The 17,632-nt window shown below is 40.8% G+C and overlaps 1 protein-coding gene and 1 pseudogene across 2 annotated transcripts in view; one reads left to right on the top strand and one right to left on the bottom strand.

Annotated features, from left to right (window-relative positions):
• Positions 1-668: 668 nt before the first annotated feature.
• LOC707196 (heterogeneous nuclear ribonucleoprotein K pseudogene) lies at positions 669-7,000 on the bottom strand (annotated as a pseudogene).
• An 8-nt stretch (positions 7,001-7,008) lies between these two features.
• Positions 7,009-17,632, top strand: part of PRRC1 (proline rich coiled-coil 1) — a 33,119-nt gene continuing 22,495 nt past the window's right edge. For both annotated transcript variants that reach the window (XM_028849702.2, XM_078005139.1), the window contains exons 1-4: positions 7,009-7,152; positions 12,808-12,930; positions 13,885-14,274; positions 15,975-16,135. In XM_028849702.2, the coding sequence (XP_028705535.2) occupies positions 12,828-12,930; positions 13,885-14,274; positions 15,975-16,135 (654 nt within the window). In that variant the 5' untranslated portion in view covers positions 7,009-7,152; positions 12,808-12,827. The remainder of the gene's footprint in view (positions 7,153-12,807; positions 12,931-13,884; positions 14,275-15,974; positions 16,136-17,632) is intronic.

Genomic DNA, 17,632 nt, shown 5'->3' on the forward strand with positions numbered 1-17,632 from the left:
GGTATATACTCATACCATTACTCAACTTGTAGTACTGCTCCCCACTTTAGTTCTTCACAACCACTAACATAGAAAATTGTTGAAAAGTAGGGGCAAGCATTTGCAAAATCAAACAAAAAATCGCCAGCTTATTGTAAGCATGAACATGTATGATGGAATTTCTTCCCAGCAGTAGGCTTTCAAACCATCAAGAAATCACCAGAACTAAGTTTGCCAAGTTATTTTGCCTATGTCCAAGAAGAGATGCACTTATATATCCAACAGAGAAGCTGAAAATCAAACTTAGTGTTCAGTTTCGGGGTGAGGTGGGAAATTCAGCCACAATTTTAAAATGACTGTCTTAAAAAAAATGACCACCAAAAATAGGTTCACTAAATTTATTTTAAAAATCATAAAATGTTTCTTTAAAAAGAGCATTACATCCTGCCCACTGCTCTGAACAGATGCCAGGGACATGTGAACTATTGTTACTTTTCCTCCCTGTCCCACTCCCAAATGTTACAGTGGCCACAAAACAAGGTGTTCGCAATAATTACATGGGGGAAATTTTTTAAAAATCACCAACAATAACAAAAAATAAAATCCATTCACTCTGCTGCTGTTTCAAAATTTCAAAGTTAGTTTTTGCACGCCCTTCCCCCCAACCCTATTTGTAAGGAACTAAAACATTACATCTGGTGAACAGCAAATATTTCACTACACCTCAAACGCAGAACACTGATGAAGCAGAGGAATGTTGGCTTTTTAAATAGAAGCAGATAAAAAAAAAAAAAGATGCAGGACTCCTTCAGTTCTTCACTAATCTGAGAAAACTTTCTGGAATACTGCTTCACATTGTTCTGCATCTAATACTGTGCATTCTGTATCTGGTCCTGTGTTCCTGTAATGGTAATGATCCAATTTTCGGATCCTTTTAAAGGCTCATCAGTTTTGATCATAGCTCCCAACTCATGACAGGTTTAATCTGCTGACCACTTTTGCCAATAATAGATCCAGTCAAATCTTTGGGAATAGTTACTTGTATAGTAATAATAGGTCCACCAAGATCACCATATGAGCCACGACCCCCTGCATGGGAATAATCATATCTGGAGCCATCCTGTGGTTCATAAGCATCTGCCATTCTGATGGGCTCCATGTATCTATTGTACAGTTCCAAGTTTCATCAGGACTGAAACCAACCATGCCATCGTAACAGTCTTTAGGTCTCCCTCTTCTGTCACAGGCCATTAGGTCTCCCCACTCTAGGTGGTGGTGGTGGAGGAAGAGGAAGATTCCAAGCTCTGCTACCACCCCGGCCATCTCATCCAGGAGGAGGAGGAGGTGATCCTCGACGAGGGCTCATATCTCTTCTAGATGGAGGCATGGGACGCCCACCCCGACCAGGAGGCATTCTGTCAAAACCACCTCTTCCCCACATCGGAAATCCCACTGGGCATCCAGGGTGGTCATCAAACATCATTGCAAAACCACCATAATCATAGGTTTCATTGTAAAAATTGGGATCATAAGGCTGTACAGGTCCTTTGATGGGAGACTCAGATATAAGATCAAGGATGACCTTTATGCACTCTACAACCCTATTCGGTTTTCCTCCAATAAGAACAACTCTGTCAGTGGGATGAGAACAGCATTCCTAGAAAGGTTTGATGGTTGTTTGAGTGTTCTCTCAAAGTTCTTTGATTTTAGCACCTTTGACCCCAACATTCCTCCTGCTAGACTCTGATGAATCAACAGCCTCAACTCGCAGTCAAAGTCACTTCCTTTATAGTGTTGGTAATTTAAGCACTCAACAGCATCAGAGTCCAGCGGGAGCTGGCTGGTTGCAGTGAGTAATGGCAACTTCATGTCCTCTTCCAAGTTAGGGATGATTTTCTTCAGAATTTCTCCAATTGTTTCAATATCAGCACTGATACTCAGTATGCACTCGGGGCCACTGCTGTCTGAGACTGAAACACTAGCATTGTAGTCCGTACAGAGAGCCTCGATATTCTTGCCTCCTTCTCCAATCACTGCCCCAGCAATCTTGCTCTGAAGCAGAATGCGTAATTCAACCATCTCATCAGTGTTTCTAGATCTTTCAATGCTTGGTCCTATTCCATATCTTCTGCAGGGCATTTACCAAATTCACCATTGGTTTCAGTGTTAGGGAAGGTTTCTTTTGGCTGTACAGTTTCCACTTGTATTAAAGGGACACACCAAGCTATAGGCCAAGAATAAGTGGGACACAGGCCGAGTTTGCTCCTTTAAGGAAAATTAAAATAGACTCTAGTGATGATTATGTGTGTGGGGGCAAAGGACAGGTATTGAAATTTTCACACTAAACTCGTGTAAAAATGAGTGACTTCTTGATATCTCTGTAATAGGATAACCCATAAGTTCTATTGTCCAAATCGTAACACTTTTTAGAATAAAAGGTGGGTACTTTAAAAAATAATGCTGGGACAACAATCCTAAAGTGGGAGTGTCCCAGACAAATTGAGAGGTAGGGTTCCACTATAGCTTATTAAATTTCCTTTAGTTGAAAGCAAACAAGCAAACAGACCTTGATTTGGAAATTACAATTCAGACTCAACCAAATAAAAGTCCTTTTGGTTTAAAATAGTTATCATGAGATGAATATTCAGGCAATTTTAAACTCAAAGAATAAGAGCTAACACTGTGAGTTAGGCACTGTGGTAAGCACTCCACACCTATTAAGTCATTTAATCTTCATACAAAAACTATGAGGTAGGTATTAATATGACTATTTGCCCCACTTTATAGCTGAAGAAATGGAGAGACTGTGTTTAGTGGAAGGTCCAAGGTTAACTGGTGACCCAGCAGAGCCAAGATTCCAATCCAGGTTTTTTGGTGCCAGCTGATGTCCTAGTCCATGCTACATTGCCTCTCACACTCTAAGCTTCAGCTCACTTGCCTCCTAAATTTGAATTTCAGATGAACAATCTTTTTTTTTTTTTTTTTTAGTACAAATGTGTCCTATGCAATGTTTGAGACAAGGCCCCTCCTTCTTCTTGGTTGCCAAAGGAGCTTACTTATCCTCAGCGTGGTTGAGTGCTGAGCGTGGGTGTGGGCTTCTGATCTCTATGTCTCAGCCAATACCCATGGCGCTGAAGTGTTCTTTTTGGTTGTATAACTCACAGCCTGTTCTCACAGCCTAGTCTTCCAGCAGAGCCCATCATTTCTCAAGCCAGAATCAGCTCTGCCTCTACTCCTGGTTATGCTGCAGATGCCTAGTCTCAGCCTCATCTCTTATCTGCCTAGAAATATTCATATGAATATTTTTGAATGTTTGCATATTCATATGAATATTATGAACATTAAGGACTATCTTAAGAATATTTAAGAATAGACCGGGTGCGGTGGCTCAGCCTGTAATCCCAGCACTTTTGGAGGCCAAGGTGGGTGGATCATGAGGTCAAGGGATCGAGACCATCCTGGCCAACATGGTGAACCCCCATCTCTATTAAAAATACAAAAATTAGCTGGGTGTAGTGGCGGGTGCCTGTAGTCCCAGTTACTCTGGAGGCTGAGGCAGGAGAATCGCTTGAACCTGGGAGGCGGGGGTTGCAGTGAGCTGAGACTGCACCACTGCACTCCAGCCTGGTGACAGAGCGAGACTCCATCTCAAAAATGAAAAGAACAAAAAACAAAAAACCAAGAATATTTAAGAATAGACCTAATAAACCTGATTTGGGCTAGAAGAAAAGCCTCAACTCAAATGAGAAAGAGTTTTTTGTTTGCCTATGTTTGTGAGTAAGTAAAGCAAAATTCCACCATAGCGCTTGCTCACTCATTATAGCTCACAAATGAATTCTATCATACGTTAGAGACGTCCTGTAAGGAAGAATTTGATGAGTTGTTAGCAATGACTGAAAAAATAACAAACTAAGCAGCTCGTCGTTCTGCTATAATTTTCCATTGACTCCCTTCATTGTCTGCCACCTAAGAAGAAATCTTCTTACCTTACCACCCACAAAGCAGGCAAGCAGCTGAGGTACAGCCTAAGGATTCTAGGTTCCAACTCCAGCTCTATGCACCATTTTCATAGCCTTAGTTTCCACGTTTCTAATACTGGAATAATAATACCTGCCACATAAAGTGTTTTTGAAGTTCAAATGAAAAGTGGTAAGTAAAACATAAAATATAGTAACTGTAAACCAAGGGTAACTTCAAAGTTCATCTTATACCTCATTGTCCATGTATGGGTTGAATAGTGCCCACCCCCTAAGAAAGATATGCCCACCTGGAACTTGCCACTTTGAACTTATTTAGAAACAGAATCTTCATAAAACCTACAAATATCTTGAGATGATATCATTCTGGATTTAGGGTGGGCCCTAAGCGGAATGAGTATGCACTTACAAGGAAGTATGCTTATAAGAGAAAAGCAGAAGGAGATTTGAGACACAGAGACACAGGGGAGAAGGCCATGTGGAGACAGAGGCAGAGATTGGAGGTATGCTGGCACAGGCCAAAGAACACCTAGAGTCACCAGAAGCTAGAAGGGGCAAGGAAGAATTCTCCACTCGAGCCTTTGGAGAGGCTCTGCTGACACCTTGATTTTGGACTTCTAGCCCCCAGAACTGTGAAGGAATCAATTTCTGCTGTTTTTAGCCAACGGAAACATTAGTTGCGGTAATTTGTTATGATAGTCTTAGGAAACTAATACAGCTTACTCCCAACCCATCAGTAAACCATGACAGCTCCATCTTCAAAATACATCCAGACCGTGTGCCACCTCTACCTCCATTAGGGACACTAAGCCACCATCATCTCGTTACTGGTCATCCTGCATTCATCCTCACATGCCCTGCAGTCACACAGCAATCAGAGTGTGATCAGAAATTGAAGTCAAATCTTGTCAGTCCTCTGCTCGAAACCCTCCACGTGCTTCTCATTTCTCTCAGAATGTAACCAAAGGCTTTCTCATGACCTACAAGGCTAGACACGATCTGGCCCCACTCCCTGTCATCTCTTCTTTATCACTCTCATAGTCCCGCTTCCTTGTTGCTCTGCGCACGTGCCGAGCACACTCCCTCCTTGAGTCTTTGCATGCTCTTCTTTCTGTCCGGATAAGCACAGGTCTGCTGCATTACACATCTTTGCTCACATCTCACCTCTTCAGAGAAGCCTTGCCCCTTCATCCTATCTGAAGTGGTCTACTCCAATTACTGTCAATATTACATCACTCTTTGTTGACTCCTCAAAGTGTACATCACAAACAGTACTTACTTTATTTTCCTGTTCCTACCCTCTCTCCTATTATAAAGAACACTCCCTAGGTATCAAGACCTTGTCTGTCTTGTTCATTACTGCATTTCCAGTACCAATGCTCAGCTCATTGCAGCCACTAATAAATATTTGCTGAAAAGATGGAGAAACCAACATACCTTATAGCTATTAAGGGTGTTCACCGGAGAGGATGAAGGTGGTATCTGTTTTTAGCACCACCCCAAACAGCACGTTCCAGACAATAACCTGGATCTCCACCTACACACAGTCTTAGAGGATAGGAGTCACCGCCGAAGAAAACCACCCATGGTAGTTGCACAGTGAGATCGGGAGTCAGAGTATTGCTACACAGTATTAACTTTTCAGTGAGGTGTTTTAGAATGCTTACAACTGTCAAGTTCAAGAGATAGATTAATGTTAAATCTATAAATGAGTTCCTGAAAAAAAATTGAGAACAACAAAAACAATTGTTTATATCTTTAATGAAAAACAGTTTAAAAAATGTTTTCCGACGGGTGCGGTGGCTCACGCCTCCCAGCACTTTGGGAGGCTGAGGCGGGCAGATCATGAGGTCAGGAGTTCGAGACCAGCCTGGCCAACATGGTGAAACCCCGTGTCTACTAAAAGTACAAAAATTAACTGGGTGTGGTGGCGTGCACCTGTAATCCCAGCTACTCGGGAGGCTAAGGCAGGATAATCGAGCTGAGATGGCACCATTGCACTCCAGCGTGGGCGACAGGGCGAGACTCCGTCTCAAAAAAAAAAAAAAGTTTAAGAAGTTCTCATATGTTCTATTTTATTTGACTCTGTCACCTGCCTGAGTCAGGGATGGTGGACAGTGTTACTCTTACTTTTCAGGTAGAAATATGGAGACTTATGGAGACTAAGTGACCTGTACAAGGTCAGACAACTGCACAACTGGCATTAAAGTAGTCTCGGACTCAAATCAAGACTTCTGATTTGAAGTTCCTTATTTTCCTCTATTGTACTCCATTAATTAATTTATTTAATGTACATTATTGAACACCAACTATTTCAGGTACTGTGTTAGGTGCAGCATATAATGATATGAAAGTTGATAATCTGTCTGCTATTTTGCAATTTAAAAAAAGTGCATACACGTACTTGGGGGAAAAATCAGTACAGTAACTGCTACTCTTCTCCCCTCTCCCTCTTCTCCTAATCCCTCTCTCCTGATATAATCACTGTTATCTGGAAATCTTTGGCTATACAGGCTAAGTCCCCTGTATCTGCAGCGAGGTCCTTCCTGGAGGTGCTGACTGGACTAGATGACCTTGGTTAGATGACGACCAACTAGATGACTTTGGCTAACTCATCTCTATCCCTTGGGCGGCTGTGACACAGGATGAGTGACCTACGCCTGGTAACAAGAGTGCCACTCTCGTGTAAGGGGGCTGCGAAGCAGAAAGGAGGTCAGCCCTTTGGAGAATGTCTCTACAGGGTGTGGGCAGAACCACATCTCGGTGGTTAGAAAGGTCTGGGTACCTAAGTTTAACTTGCCGCGGCCGGGCCAGGTTCACAGCGCGTGGAACAGGCGGGGCGTGGTGACGAGGGGCGGAGCGACGGGGCGCGGGCGGGGCGGGGCGGCGCGGGCGGGGCGGGGCGGCGCGGGCGGGGCGGGGCGGCGCGGGCGGGGCGGGGCGGCGCGGGCGGGGCGGGGCGGCGCGGGCGGGGCGGGGCGGCGCGGGCGGGGCGGGGCGGCGCGGGCGGGGCGGCGCAGCCGACGTGGCAGCCGCAGGAGCATGCGCCGCCAGTGGCCATCTTGTAGGCGGGGACGCGCCGAGGTGAGCTCCAGTGCGCACCTTCGCTGTCTGCTTCAAGCTGTAGTTCTCCGTCCCGACCTGCCTAACATACCCCACTCTTCAGCGACCACGCAGGCATTTTCCCGGTCCCCAGGTGAGCGCCAGGTGGCTGCGACGCGCGTGTATGAGGCGGGTGGCATGGCATGGCATGGCTTGCAGGCGCCAGAGCCAGACCCCGAGAGACGGTGTCCTTGGAAGGTGGGCGGGCCGGCCGGCGCCACTGGACGCCTATGTCGTTTCCGAGACCCCTAGTCGCGCGGTTCGGGCGCAGCCGTGGCGGCGTGCGGAGTGCAGCAGGCAGGAGTGCACGTCGCATGATGAGCAGTTAACGCTGGGGTGGCACGGTGGGCGCGTTTCTAGGGTCTCGCCCCGCGACACTTTGCTCCTCTCCAAGGACCAAGGCTGGAGCGCCTTGGCCCTCAGGCCCCACGTTCCAGTGCGCTGACTTCAGGAGAGACTGGCGGCGACCGCCGGCGGACCTTAGCCCGGCCTGTCTGGCCTGGAGACGTGGCAGAGCCTGAGGGGAGGCAGCTGTCTCCTGAAACAGGATTTCGGCCGCCCTGGCCCTGGAGAGGCCCAGGAGGCTCGAGAGTCATCACACCAGGACAGCGAATGAAAGGAAGCTTATTTTCCCTCAGGTTACCCCATCGGTGCTCAGCGCCACTTGGGAGGGGTTTTGCATTCTCTAGTTTCTTTGTTTGGTCTTGGGACCTGCTTCAGGCAAATTTGCAGGATAGCACGTTTCCTGGATTGACAGAATTTATAGCCAATAGTATTTTTGTCATTCGAAGTAGTTATTTTGAGAGACAACATGTGCATTTGTGCGATCGTGACACATCTTGGCATTCAGTTTAATTCAGTGAAAATTTATAAAATTTTATTTCGGGGTCAGATTAGACTCTAGCTAACGCTCATTGTGTGGTAGTAGAGGCAATCTTGTGGCACGAGTAGGTCAGCAATATTTGCTCTTAATGCTTTAAAGTTTATCAGAGCTTCACTATTCCATTTCTTGTAAACTTGTAAATAGCCATCCACTTTTTTTTTTTAACAGAAAAACCAAGGCACAAGCAAATTGGAACAACAGGGTCTAGCCAAACTGAGAGCTCAGTTTTCCAAATTGTTTTCTTCACTTTTTCTTTACTGTTGATACATAAATAGTACTTTTCGTGACAAGACTTGAGCCCTAAAACAGTTACTGACTCTGACACTTCAGTGGTGTTTTATCATGACAGGTTTTTTTAGTAGGAGGCACTATGTTTATGCATGTAAAATTTACCTTAGTATTGCCATTACGCCAGTTTTCATATTTTAAGCCATTAAAGACAAATAAATTATTGATTCCACTTAATGGCTTTGTAGTCATTGTACAGTTTCTTTTGCAGACACATTTGTTAATGTTAGGGATTCTCTTACAGTAGGACTTCTACTAGTCATTGTAAGGATTGGGGAGCGTCTGTAGTAGAAGGTTGAATGACCAGTAAAAAATTAAATGAAGAAAAGAGGTAGCCTTGGTTGAGGAGTGATAAAATCTCCAAAGGGGCATTTCTGTCTCAGGTTATCAACCTTCGATGTATAGGTACTGAATGAAAGGATTCAGCCTCCCTGTATCCCTGTTCTCTACTTAGTGCCATAGATATTTCCTATGTTCACAGCCAAACTTTTTGAAAGTGTTACGCGTGTTAGTCTCGCCTGCCACTACTCGATTCAGTTTACGCTGGAATCTTTCTTCACTCTTTACATGAAAACCACTCTCCCTAAATTCGTCTCCAGTTTGGCAAATCCATTGAACTTCTCAGACAGTGTCCTATTTGGCTTCTCTGCAGCATTTAATACTGCATTCATACTGCGAAACACGGGCTTTTGGACACCACAGTCTCCTGGTTTTCTTCCTTTCTTTTTGCTCATCTCTTATTCTCTGCAAGCTTGTCTTCCGTCTTACAAAACCAATAATTGGTTTTACATCATTTTCTCCTATCTCTTTCTTGCATAATCCCTCTCAAAACATGACATTAGACTATCAGTACACTGATGACACCCACATTTATATGGTTGCTAAGCTCCAGACCAGGTCAGTGTCTCTACTTAGATGTTTGTTTCAAGGAACTTAAACAGCATGTCAAAGACTAAACATTTTATGATTTCCCCCATCGGACTCCCCCAGAAAGAACATCAAACACATTGGCCTTTTGCAGTGTTTCCTATCTTTGTGCATGGCACCACCATCTATCTAGTTGTGCAAGTCATGCCTCCTTTCCCTGCCTCCATACCCAGTCAGTCACTGAATTTTGCCACCTAATCTTGTCTTGAACTTATTTACTTTTCCCCATCTCTACTATCACTTGAGTCTGGGTCGGAGTTTTTCAACTTTGGCACTATTGACTTTTGGGGCCACTTAATTCTTGCATGTAGGCTGTGCATTGGAGGATTTTTAGTAGTATTCCTAACCTCTTCCTGCTATATGCCAGTAGTAGCCCTCTCGTTGTAACAATAAAAAATGTCTTGGACATTGCCAAGTGACCCGTTGGGGGCATAATCAGCCCCTCCCACTATGAAAATCATTAGTCTAGCTTGTTATATACTTCCGTTGGAACTACTTCTATATCTTCCCTAATGGCCTGTCTGCATCTACTGTGTCTGCCCAGTGGCCTAGTCAACATACTTTGTTTAGATCTTTTCAAAAAATAAATATGAATTGCTAATGACTGGAATCAGCCTAAATGTCCTTCAACAGGTAAATGGATAAACTATGGTACATCTATACAATGGAATACTATTCAGCAATAAAAAGGAACCAACTTGATATTTGCAGCAGCTTGGATGAATCTCAAGAACATTATGTTGAGTGGAAAAAAGCCAACTTCAAAAGGTTATACGTTGTATGATTCGATTTATGTAACATTCATGGAACGAGAAAGTGATAGAAAACAGAGCAGTGTTTGCCAGGGCTTGTGGCTGATGTGAAGGTAGATAAAGGAACAGCCTGAGGAGTTTTCTTTTTAGTGATGGAATAGTTCTATATCCTAGTTGAGGTGGTGGTTATATGAGATTGTGCATATGGTGAAACTTCATAGAACTGTGCACATACACGGTAAATGTAAAAATGTGAAATACAAATAAAGTGTATAGCTAATAGTAATGTACCAATGTCAATTTCATGGTTTTGATCATTGTATTATAGTTATTTAAGATGCTGTTATTGAGAGAAGCTGGGTTTGGGGTACTCAAGAACTCTGCTGTTTTTACATCATTTTTGTGAATCTAAAATTGCTTCAAAACAGTTAAAACAAAAGACAGTTATGCTACCCTAAGCTTGAGTGCCTTACAGTTGTAGAATATAATAAATTTCTCTTCATAGGTTTTAGCCTGTAAATTGTTAAGTACAATGAGTTCTGAGATCTTCTCCAAAGAACCAATGTATCAGTATGTTCAGATCCCCTGTTCTTTGTTCTTCATTTTAAAGTTTAAATTTCTAGTTCTTTATGGCTCCTTGACCCTAGTTTCAGTAAACAACCCCCTTCTAGCCTCTATCAACTGCTCTGACCTTAGTCACCCTTGGTCACCTGCTCTGACCTTAGTAATCCTTGGTCACCTGCTCTGTTCTTAGTCATCCTGGGTCACCTGTTCTGTAACCATCCTTCTTGCCAAACTACTTATCCTGCTGCTCCGGCTCATACCCTTGCTGTCTTTAAAATAGCCAGTCGGAATTAGGTTAGACTGTGTGGTCCAACCCTAGCCCATAGGGGAAAGACACAGCAGTACGGACTAGCTGCATTAGGATAAGAACCCCTTCCCCTCCATTGTTCAGGTGTGCTCTTGACATTGCTCCATCTGTGAGATGCACCCGTCTATAGAAGTAAAATTGCCTTGCTGAGAAAGGCAAGCTGGAGTGCTGTTTATTTTGCGGCACTGAAAATTTATTTCTGATACAGTGACATTCTGTTCTTTAAAAATCCAAGTTTTTTAACCTGGTTTATAAGGCTGAACACCTTCTGGGCTTCTGTTTGTCCCTCCAGTCCTGATTCTTCCGTTCTCTCCCTTCACATGGATTTTCTTGACTGTATCTTGTTCTCCCCAGCTCAGTTGGTATATATATTTGCTATATGTTCACATTTTCTGGACTCTGCCTTTCTTCCCTTTCCCAATTAAGCTCTTATCCTTCAAATCTCGGTTTATCTTTGACTTCTTTGGGGAACCCTTTCCTTACCTCCAAGTCAAAAATCATATTCCTGTTCAAACAAAACTGTGTTCTTACCCTCAGAACACATAATTCAGCTACCATTCGTTGTAAATTGGTTTTATTATTTGATTGTTTCCTGTACTAGACTGAAGTATCCTATTTGTTTTTACTAATCATTGTTATTTCCAGAGGCACTAGTATAGTGCTCGTCAAGCAGTTGACCTTCGCTAAAAACTTATTAAATGAATAAAAATATTAAAAACAAATATAGCATATTTAGAAGTTGGTTCTGTACTTGAGATACACTTCAGGATTTGTAATTTTAAAGAAAGTTTTCTCATATTTTATAATCCATTGTCGTCTATTAGGACCCTGCTATCCGATGGCATTTTTGCTATAGTTAATTTTTCTAAAACCTCAGATATGCAGTTTATCTGTTACTGGATATGGTTTAAATGTGAACTAGGAAAATTGTGAATTAATGTTTTTATCAAATGAAGCACATTTTATTTTATTTTATTTTATTGAGACAAGGTCCTGCTTTGTTGCCCAGGCTGGAGTACAGTGGCATTCTCACTGCTCCCTGCAGCCTCAACCTCCTGGGATCAGGTTATCCTCTCACCTCAGCATTCTGAGTTGCTGGAACCATAGGCACATGTCACCCTGCCTGGCTAATTTTTTAATTTTTTGTAGAGATGGAGTCTTCCTATGGTGCCCAGGCTGGTCTCAAACTCTGGTCTCAAGGGATCCTCCCGCCCCTACCTCCCAAAGTGTAGGGTTACAGTCGTTAGCCACTGTGCCGGGCTTTGTTTTTTTTTTTTTATGTTAATGGGGATATCTTGTACACAGTCCTTTATGAGAGAAGAGGGTGGGCTTCAAAAATATGTTAAATAATTATTTATTTTTAGAGATGAGGTCTTGCTGTGTCACCCAGGCTGGAGTGCAGTGGTGCAGTAATAGCTCACTGCAGCCTTGAACTCCTGGGTTCAAGCCATCCTGCCACCACAGCCTCCCAGAGTCCTGGGATTTCAGGCCTGAGCCACCGTGTCCAGCCTCATTGTTATTTTAAATTTAATAATGACTGAAATTTATATTTATTTACTTGTTTTTGATTTTTAGAAATGAGATCTTGCTATGTTGCCCAGGCTTGTCTCTAACTCCTAGCCTCAAGTGATCCTCACGTCTTGACCTCCCAAAGTGCTGGGATTATAGGCATGAGACACCGCACCTGGCTCAGACAAAACCATCTCTAACATGCATTCATGTGGCAGAAATCAAATTAGTAATTTACTGTTTGAAATGTAGTAGATAATTAGTCGTGTTGTTATTATGAAATTATTTCCCAGTTATAAAGTATCTACATGGGAATGTTACAGATTGTTTGATATTAAATATTCTCATAGATTGCTTTCTTAGAAGTTTGGACAAACTCTTCATGTGGAAATAAGTTGTATTGTAAATAGTAAAGGTGGACGTCTATATCTTGATGATTTTTTTTTTAGTTCTCTATTCAAGCTTTAAAAATATACTTGTGGTTACTGTAATGTTTGTTACATTTTTATATTTTTACAGTATATCATAATTGAAGAAAAATGATGGAAGAGAGTGGAATAGAGACAACACCACCTGGGACTCCTCCACCAAATCCTGCAGGACTGGCTGCTACTGCTATGTCTTCTACCCCTGTTCCATTAGGTACACGTAGTTGTCTAACGTCTCATGTGTTTTGAGAATAGTGAAGATACTATCGTCTTTTCTCAGAGTCAATTAAGAAAAGAATACATATATTAAAACTTCTCTATTAATTTTTAGGATGAAAGGAAATAGCCTTTTTAATTTAAAGAATAGAAAGACTTTTATATTTAAAGTAAGAAAACATCAGTGTTTTGCTTTAGGTAGACTTTTGTTCTTTATGTTTATAATTTTACAAAACATCATTTATATTATGATAAAAGTATCCTAAAAATCATGTGTTAGCTTTGTCTACTGTTCTTTTTCTTTTTTTTTTTTTGAGACGGAGTTTCACTTGTCGCCCAGGCTGGAGTGTAGTGGTGCGATCTCATCTCACTGCAACCTCCGCCTCCCAGGTTCAAGTGATTCTCCTGCCTCAGCCCCCGGAGTAGCTGCGATTACAGGCAAACTTGCCACCATGCTCAGCTAATTTTTGTATTTTTGGTAGAAAGGGGGTTTCACCATTTTGGCCAGGCTGGTCTCAAACTCCTGACCTCAGGTGATACACCTGCCTCGGCCTCCCAAAGTCCTGGGATTATAGGTGTGAGCCACTGCACTTGGCCTACTGATCTATGACTTTGTGGTGATTAACCTATCTGAGGCTTCAGGGCATACGTTTATATGCTCAAACTAGGGATGAAAAATTGCTTTATTTTATTAAAAATACACCAAAACAACCCAAAAAGCAAAAGGGAACAATACCATAGGTTCATACAGCTGCTTCTTTTACTTATGGGGGTTGAAAGTCATTTACACTCAATTACATTTGTTGTATATTTTAAATTACACATTTTAAAAGAATTCTTATGATATGCTCTGGTAAGTTTAAAAATTTTGCAAGGAAATAATGAGATAGTTTGTAAACTAAATAAAAAACATTTCTAATTCTGTGGTTTTATCCTCTCCACTTTTTTCTAGCGGCAACCAGTTCTTTTTCTTCTCCAAATGTATCCTCTATGGAGTCCTTCCCGCCACTCGCATACTCTACTCCTCAGCCGCCCCTTCCTCCTATGAGGCCTTCAGCGCCATTACCTTTTGTGCCTCCTCCTGCAGTTCCTTCTGTCCCACCACTTGTTACTTCTATGCCACCTCCTGTTTCTCCATCAACTGCTGCTGCCTTTGGTAATCCTCCTATATCCCACTTCCCACCTTCAACTTCTGCTCCAAACGCTCTTTCACCTGCACCGCCTTCGGGTCCTCCTATATCAGGATTTTCTGTTGGTTCAACTTACGACATTACAAGGGGACATGCAGGGAGAGCTCCCCAGACACCCCTGATGCCATCATTTTCTGCACCTTCAGGAACAGGTAATTCTCTCTTATTAATACTTTGAAATACATGGCTATTAATTAATGTTTTATTCTTTTTAAAAATAATAGCTTTATTGAGATGTAATTTATGTACTCTACAGTTCACCCAATTTAAGCATACAGTTCCATTGTGAGTTTACATACAGAATTGTGCATCCCTTGTCACAATTTTATAACCTTTTCATAACTTTAAAAAAGAAACCCTATACTTTTTAGCAATCAGCCCCTACTGTCCCCCAAATCCTCACAGCTCTAGGCAACTACTAATCTACTTTTTATGTATATAGATTTGCTTATCCTGGTCATTTCATATAGATGGCATCATATAATACGTGGTCTTTTGTGACTGGCAACTTTCACTTAAATATTTTCACTTAACTATTTCACTTAAATATTTTCAAGGTTCATCCATGTTATAGCATTTGTCAGTACTTCATTCCTTCCTTTTCATGGAATAATATTCCAGTGTATGAATGTGTACACCACATTTCGTTTATTCAGTTAATCAGTTAATGTTGGGTTGTTTCCACTTTGTGGCTGTTTAGATAATGCTGCTATAAATATTTGTTTACAAATTTTTATATGGACATGTTTTTATTTTTCTTGGGTGTCTGCCTAGGCATGGAATTGCTGACTTACATGATAATTCTACACCAAACTGTTTTCTAAAGCAGGTGTACCATTTTACCTTTTTATCAGCATTGGGCGGGGTCCCACTTTCTCTGCATTAACGTTCTTCTCTTTATTCATTTCTTTGGTTTTCAGAGTTACCTGTCTCATGTTTTTGCCATTTAAATTATTAAAATAAGGCTGGTGTAATTTAGTATATGATTTCTTTATGTGATATACAACTCAGTAGATGATTAGTATGGGATGTCAGAAAATTCCAAAATTTTGTCCTAATATTTGTTCATTTATAGCGAAATTTGAAGGTGAAATCTGAGTTTTTTTAAGTTTTACTGAAAAAATTATCAGGACTGACTGTTCCAGGGAGTAGTGTTTTTTTAGCCAGGTAAAAATTCAGAAACAAACAAAACCTCATGTATGCCAAAAGGTTGTGATATCAGGTCATTTCCTTTCCTAGGTCAGTTACATCTACTTGTTTTGTGTCTTTGGAATAATTGTTGCAAACGAGTTATCAAAACTTTGTCCTTGTCATCCTCTGCCTGTTGTTTCTCATTTTAGGGAAAAGAAGCAACTTTGCTGTGATTTTTATTATCTGTCTTTCCCCGTCTACCTTTACAAATGAGACTTATTGCAGAGTACAAGTACTATATTTATGTCTATGTATATGTGAATTTTCTTTTTGAGTTAACATGAAGTATGTAGAGTACGTGTAAGAATTGCATGCTTTTTTGTGATGAACTTCAGTGCTCAATTAATTTTATGGATTAAAGAGACCTGAACTACAGCTGTTCATATCCAAGTGCTGAATAGGACAGACCTGAAGAACTTTTGGATATGTGCTTTTTGTCGATTTTCAGGATACTTGGTGTAAGACTATGTAAAGGGAAATACATTTCTCTTTGGAAATTCTGTTTAATTTGCATTTTATAAAGGTTTGTGTTAATCTTTGAGTTTATAACTCAGTCTTCAAATGCCTGAATATTAATATTAAAGTTGTTTGAGCTACTCCTTTTTATAGGAAAAAGTTTATGGAATAAATTATACATATTAAAATTTTTGCCTTTGACTAGGTCTTTTGCCAGCTCCTATTACTCAGCAAGCCAGTTTGACACCTCTGGCACAGGGAACTGGAACCACATCAGCCATTACTTTCCCAGAGGAGCAAGAAGACCCTAGAATTAATAGAGGTCAGGATGAAGCATCTGCTGGTGGAATCTGGGGTTTTATTAAGGTAAGAGGTATTTAAAAATTATGTTTAATTTTCTAATTTTAAAACTAATAGTTTTTGTTAGAGAAAATTTTGAAAATATAGAATGGCACAAGGAAAAATAAAATTCTTTTTTATTAGCAGTTTTCTGTAGCTGCTATCAGTCTCTTGCCTATGCATATCTGTGTAAACGTTCCTTTGAATTAAAATCAAATTGAAGTAGTGACTGGTCAGATGGATACTATTTCGTGTTTTCTGGTTTTTACTGAGCATATATCATGGACATCTTCCTGGCCATAAAATATTTTTTTCCGAAATGTATTTTGGGTTTTCTTATGGCTGCTTCACTATACACGCTGTTGCGTTTATTTCCCATGTTTTATTTTGCTATTCTGTCTATTGGCATTTTCTAATTGTAATTATTTTTCTAGATTAGTTGATTTATTTTAATTGACAAAAATTGTATGTGTTTATTATGTACAACATGATGTATATATGAAGTGTGTATACATTCTGGAATGGCTGAATTGAGCTAATTAACATATGCAATACCTCACATACTCACATTTTTTTGTGGTGAGAAAACTTACAAAACCTTAAATATAAGGTTTCATATTTCAAGAATATAATATGTTGTTCTTAACTATAGTCACCATGTTGTAGAAGAGATCTCTTCTAATTGTAATTCTTATCAATAAATCATCATAATGATTAGGTCTGGCATGGTGACTCATGCCTGTAATCTTAACACTTTGAGAAGCCCGGGCAGGGGAATTGCTTGAGCCCAGGAGTTCTATATGAGACCAGCCTGAGCAACATAATGAGACTCAGTCTCTACCAAAAACTTAAAACAATTATCCAGGCATTGTAGCGTGTACCTGTGGTCCCATCTACCCAGAGGCTGAGGTGGTAGGATTGTTTGAGCCCAGGAGGTCCAGGCTGCATGAGCTGTGATCATGATACTGCATTCCAGTCTGAGTGACAGAGTGAGACCCCGTCTCAAAAAAAAAAAAAAAAAAACACCAAAAAACTATGATGAGCACTATTGTATGTAAATCTTTATGGACATCTTTTTTTTCCTCTGAATTAATTCCTGATGAACATTTGAGTGAACATTTGAAAAAATTGATACATATTCCACTCTTGGAAGTTTATACCAAAATACACTGGTATAGCATTTTTCACTTGCCAGCAGTAGTTACTAATTTGGACTAGGATATTATCTGATTTGACAGGCAAAAAATAATACCACATTTTAATTTGCTTTCCTTTGCTACTGAATTTGAACATTTTCTCATATGATTTTTAGCCATTTGTATTTTTCTTTTGTGAAATATTGGTTATGTTCTTTGCCTAGTTTTAAATTGGGATGATTTTCTTTTGTTAATTTGTAAGAGTTCCTAATACAGTAAGAGTACTTTCCTGTTTGCGCTCATATGTTGCAGTTTTCTCAACTTTTAGTTTACATTTTAATGTTATTACCCTTTTTGACAAAAAAGTTCTTCAGTTTCAGGAGTCAGT

Source organism: Macaca mulatta, chromosome 6 (genome assembly GCF_049350105.2).
Source record: "Macaca mulatta isolate MMU2019108-1 chromosome 6, T2T-MMU8v2.0, whole genome shotgun sequence".
Lineage (NCBI taxonomy): Eukaryota > Metazoa > Chordata > Mammalia > Primates > Cercopithecidae > Macaca > Macaca mulatta.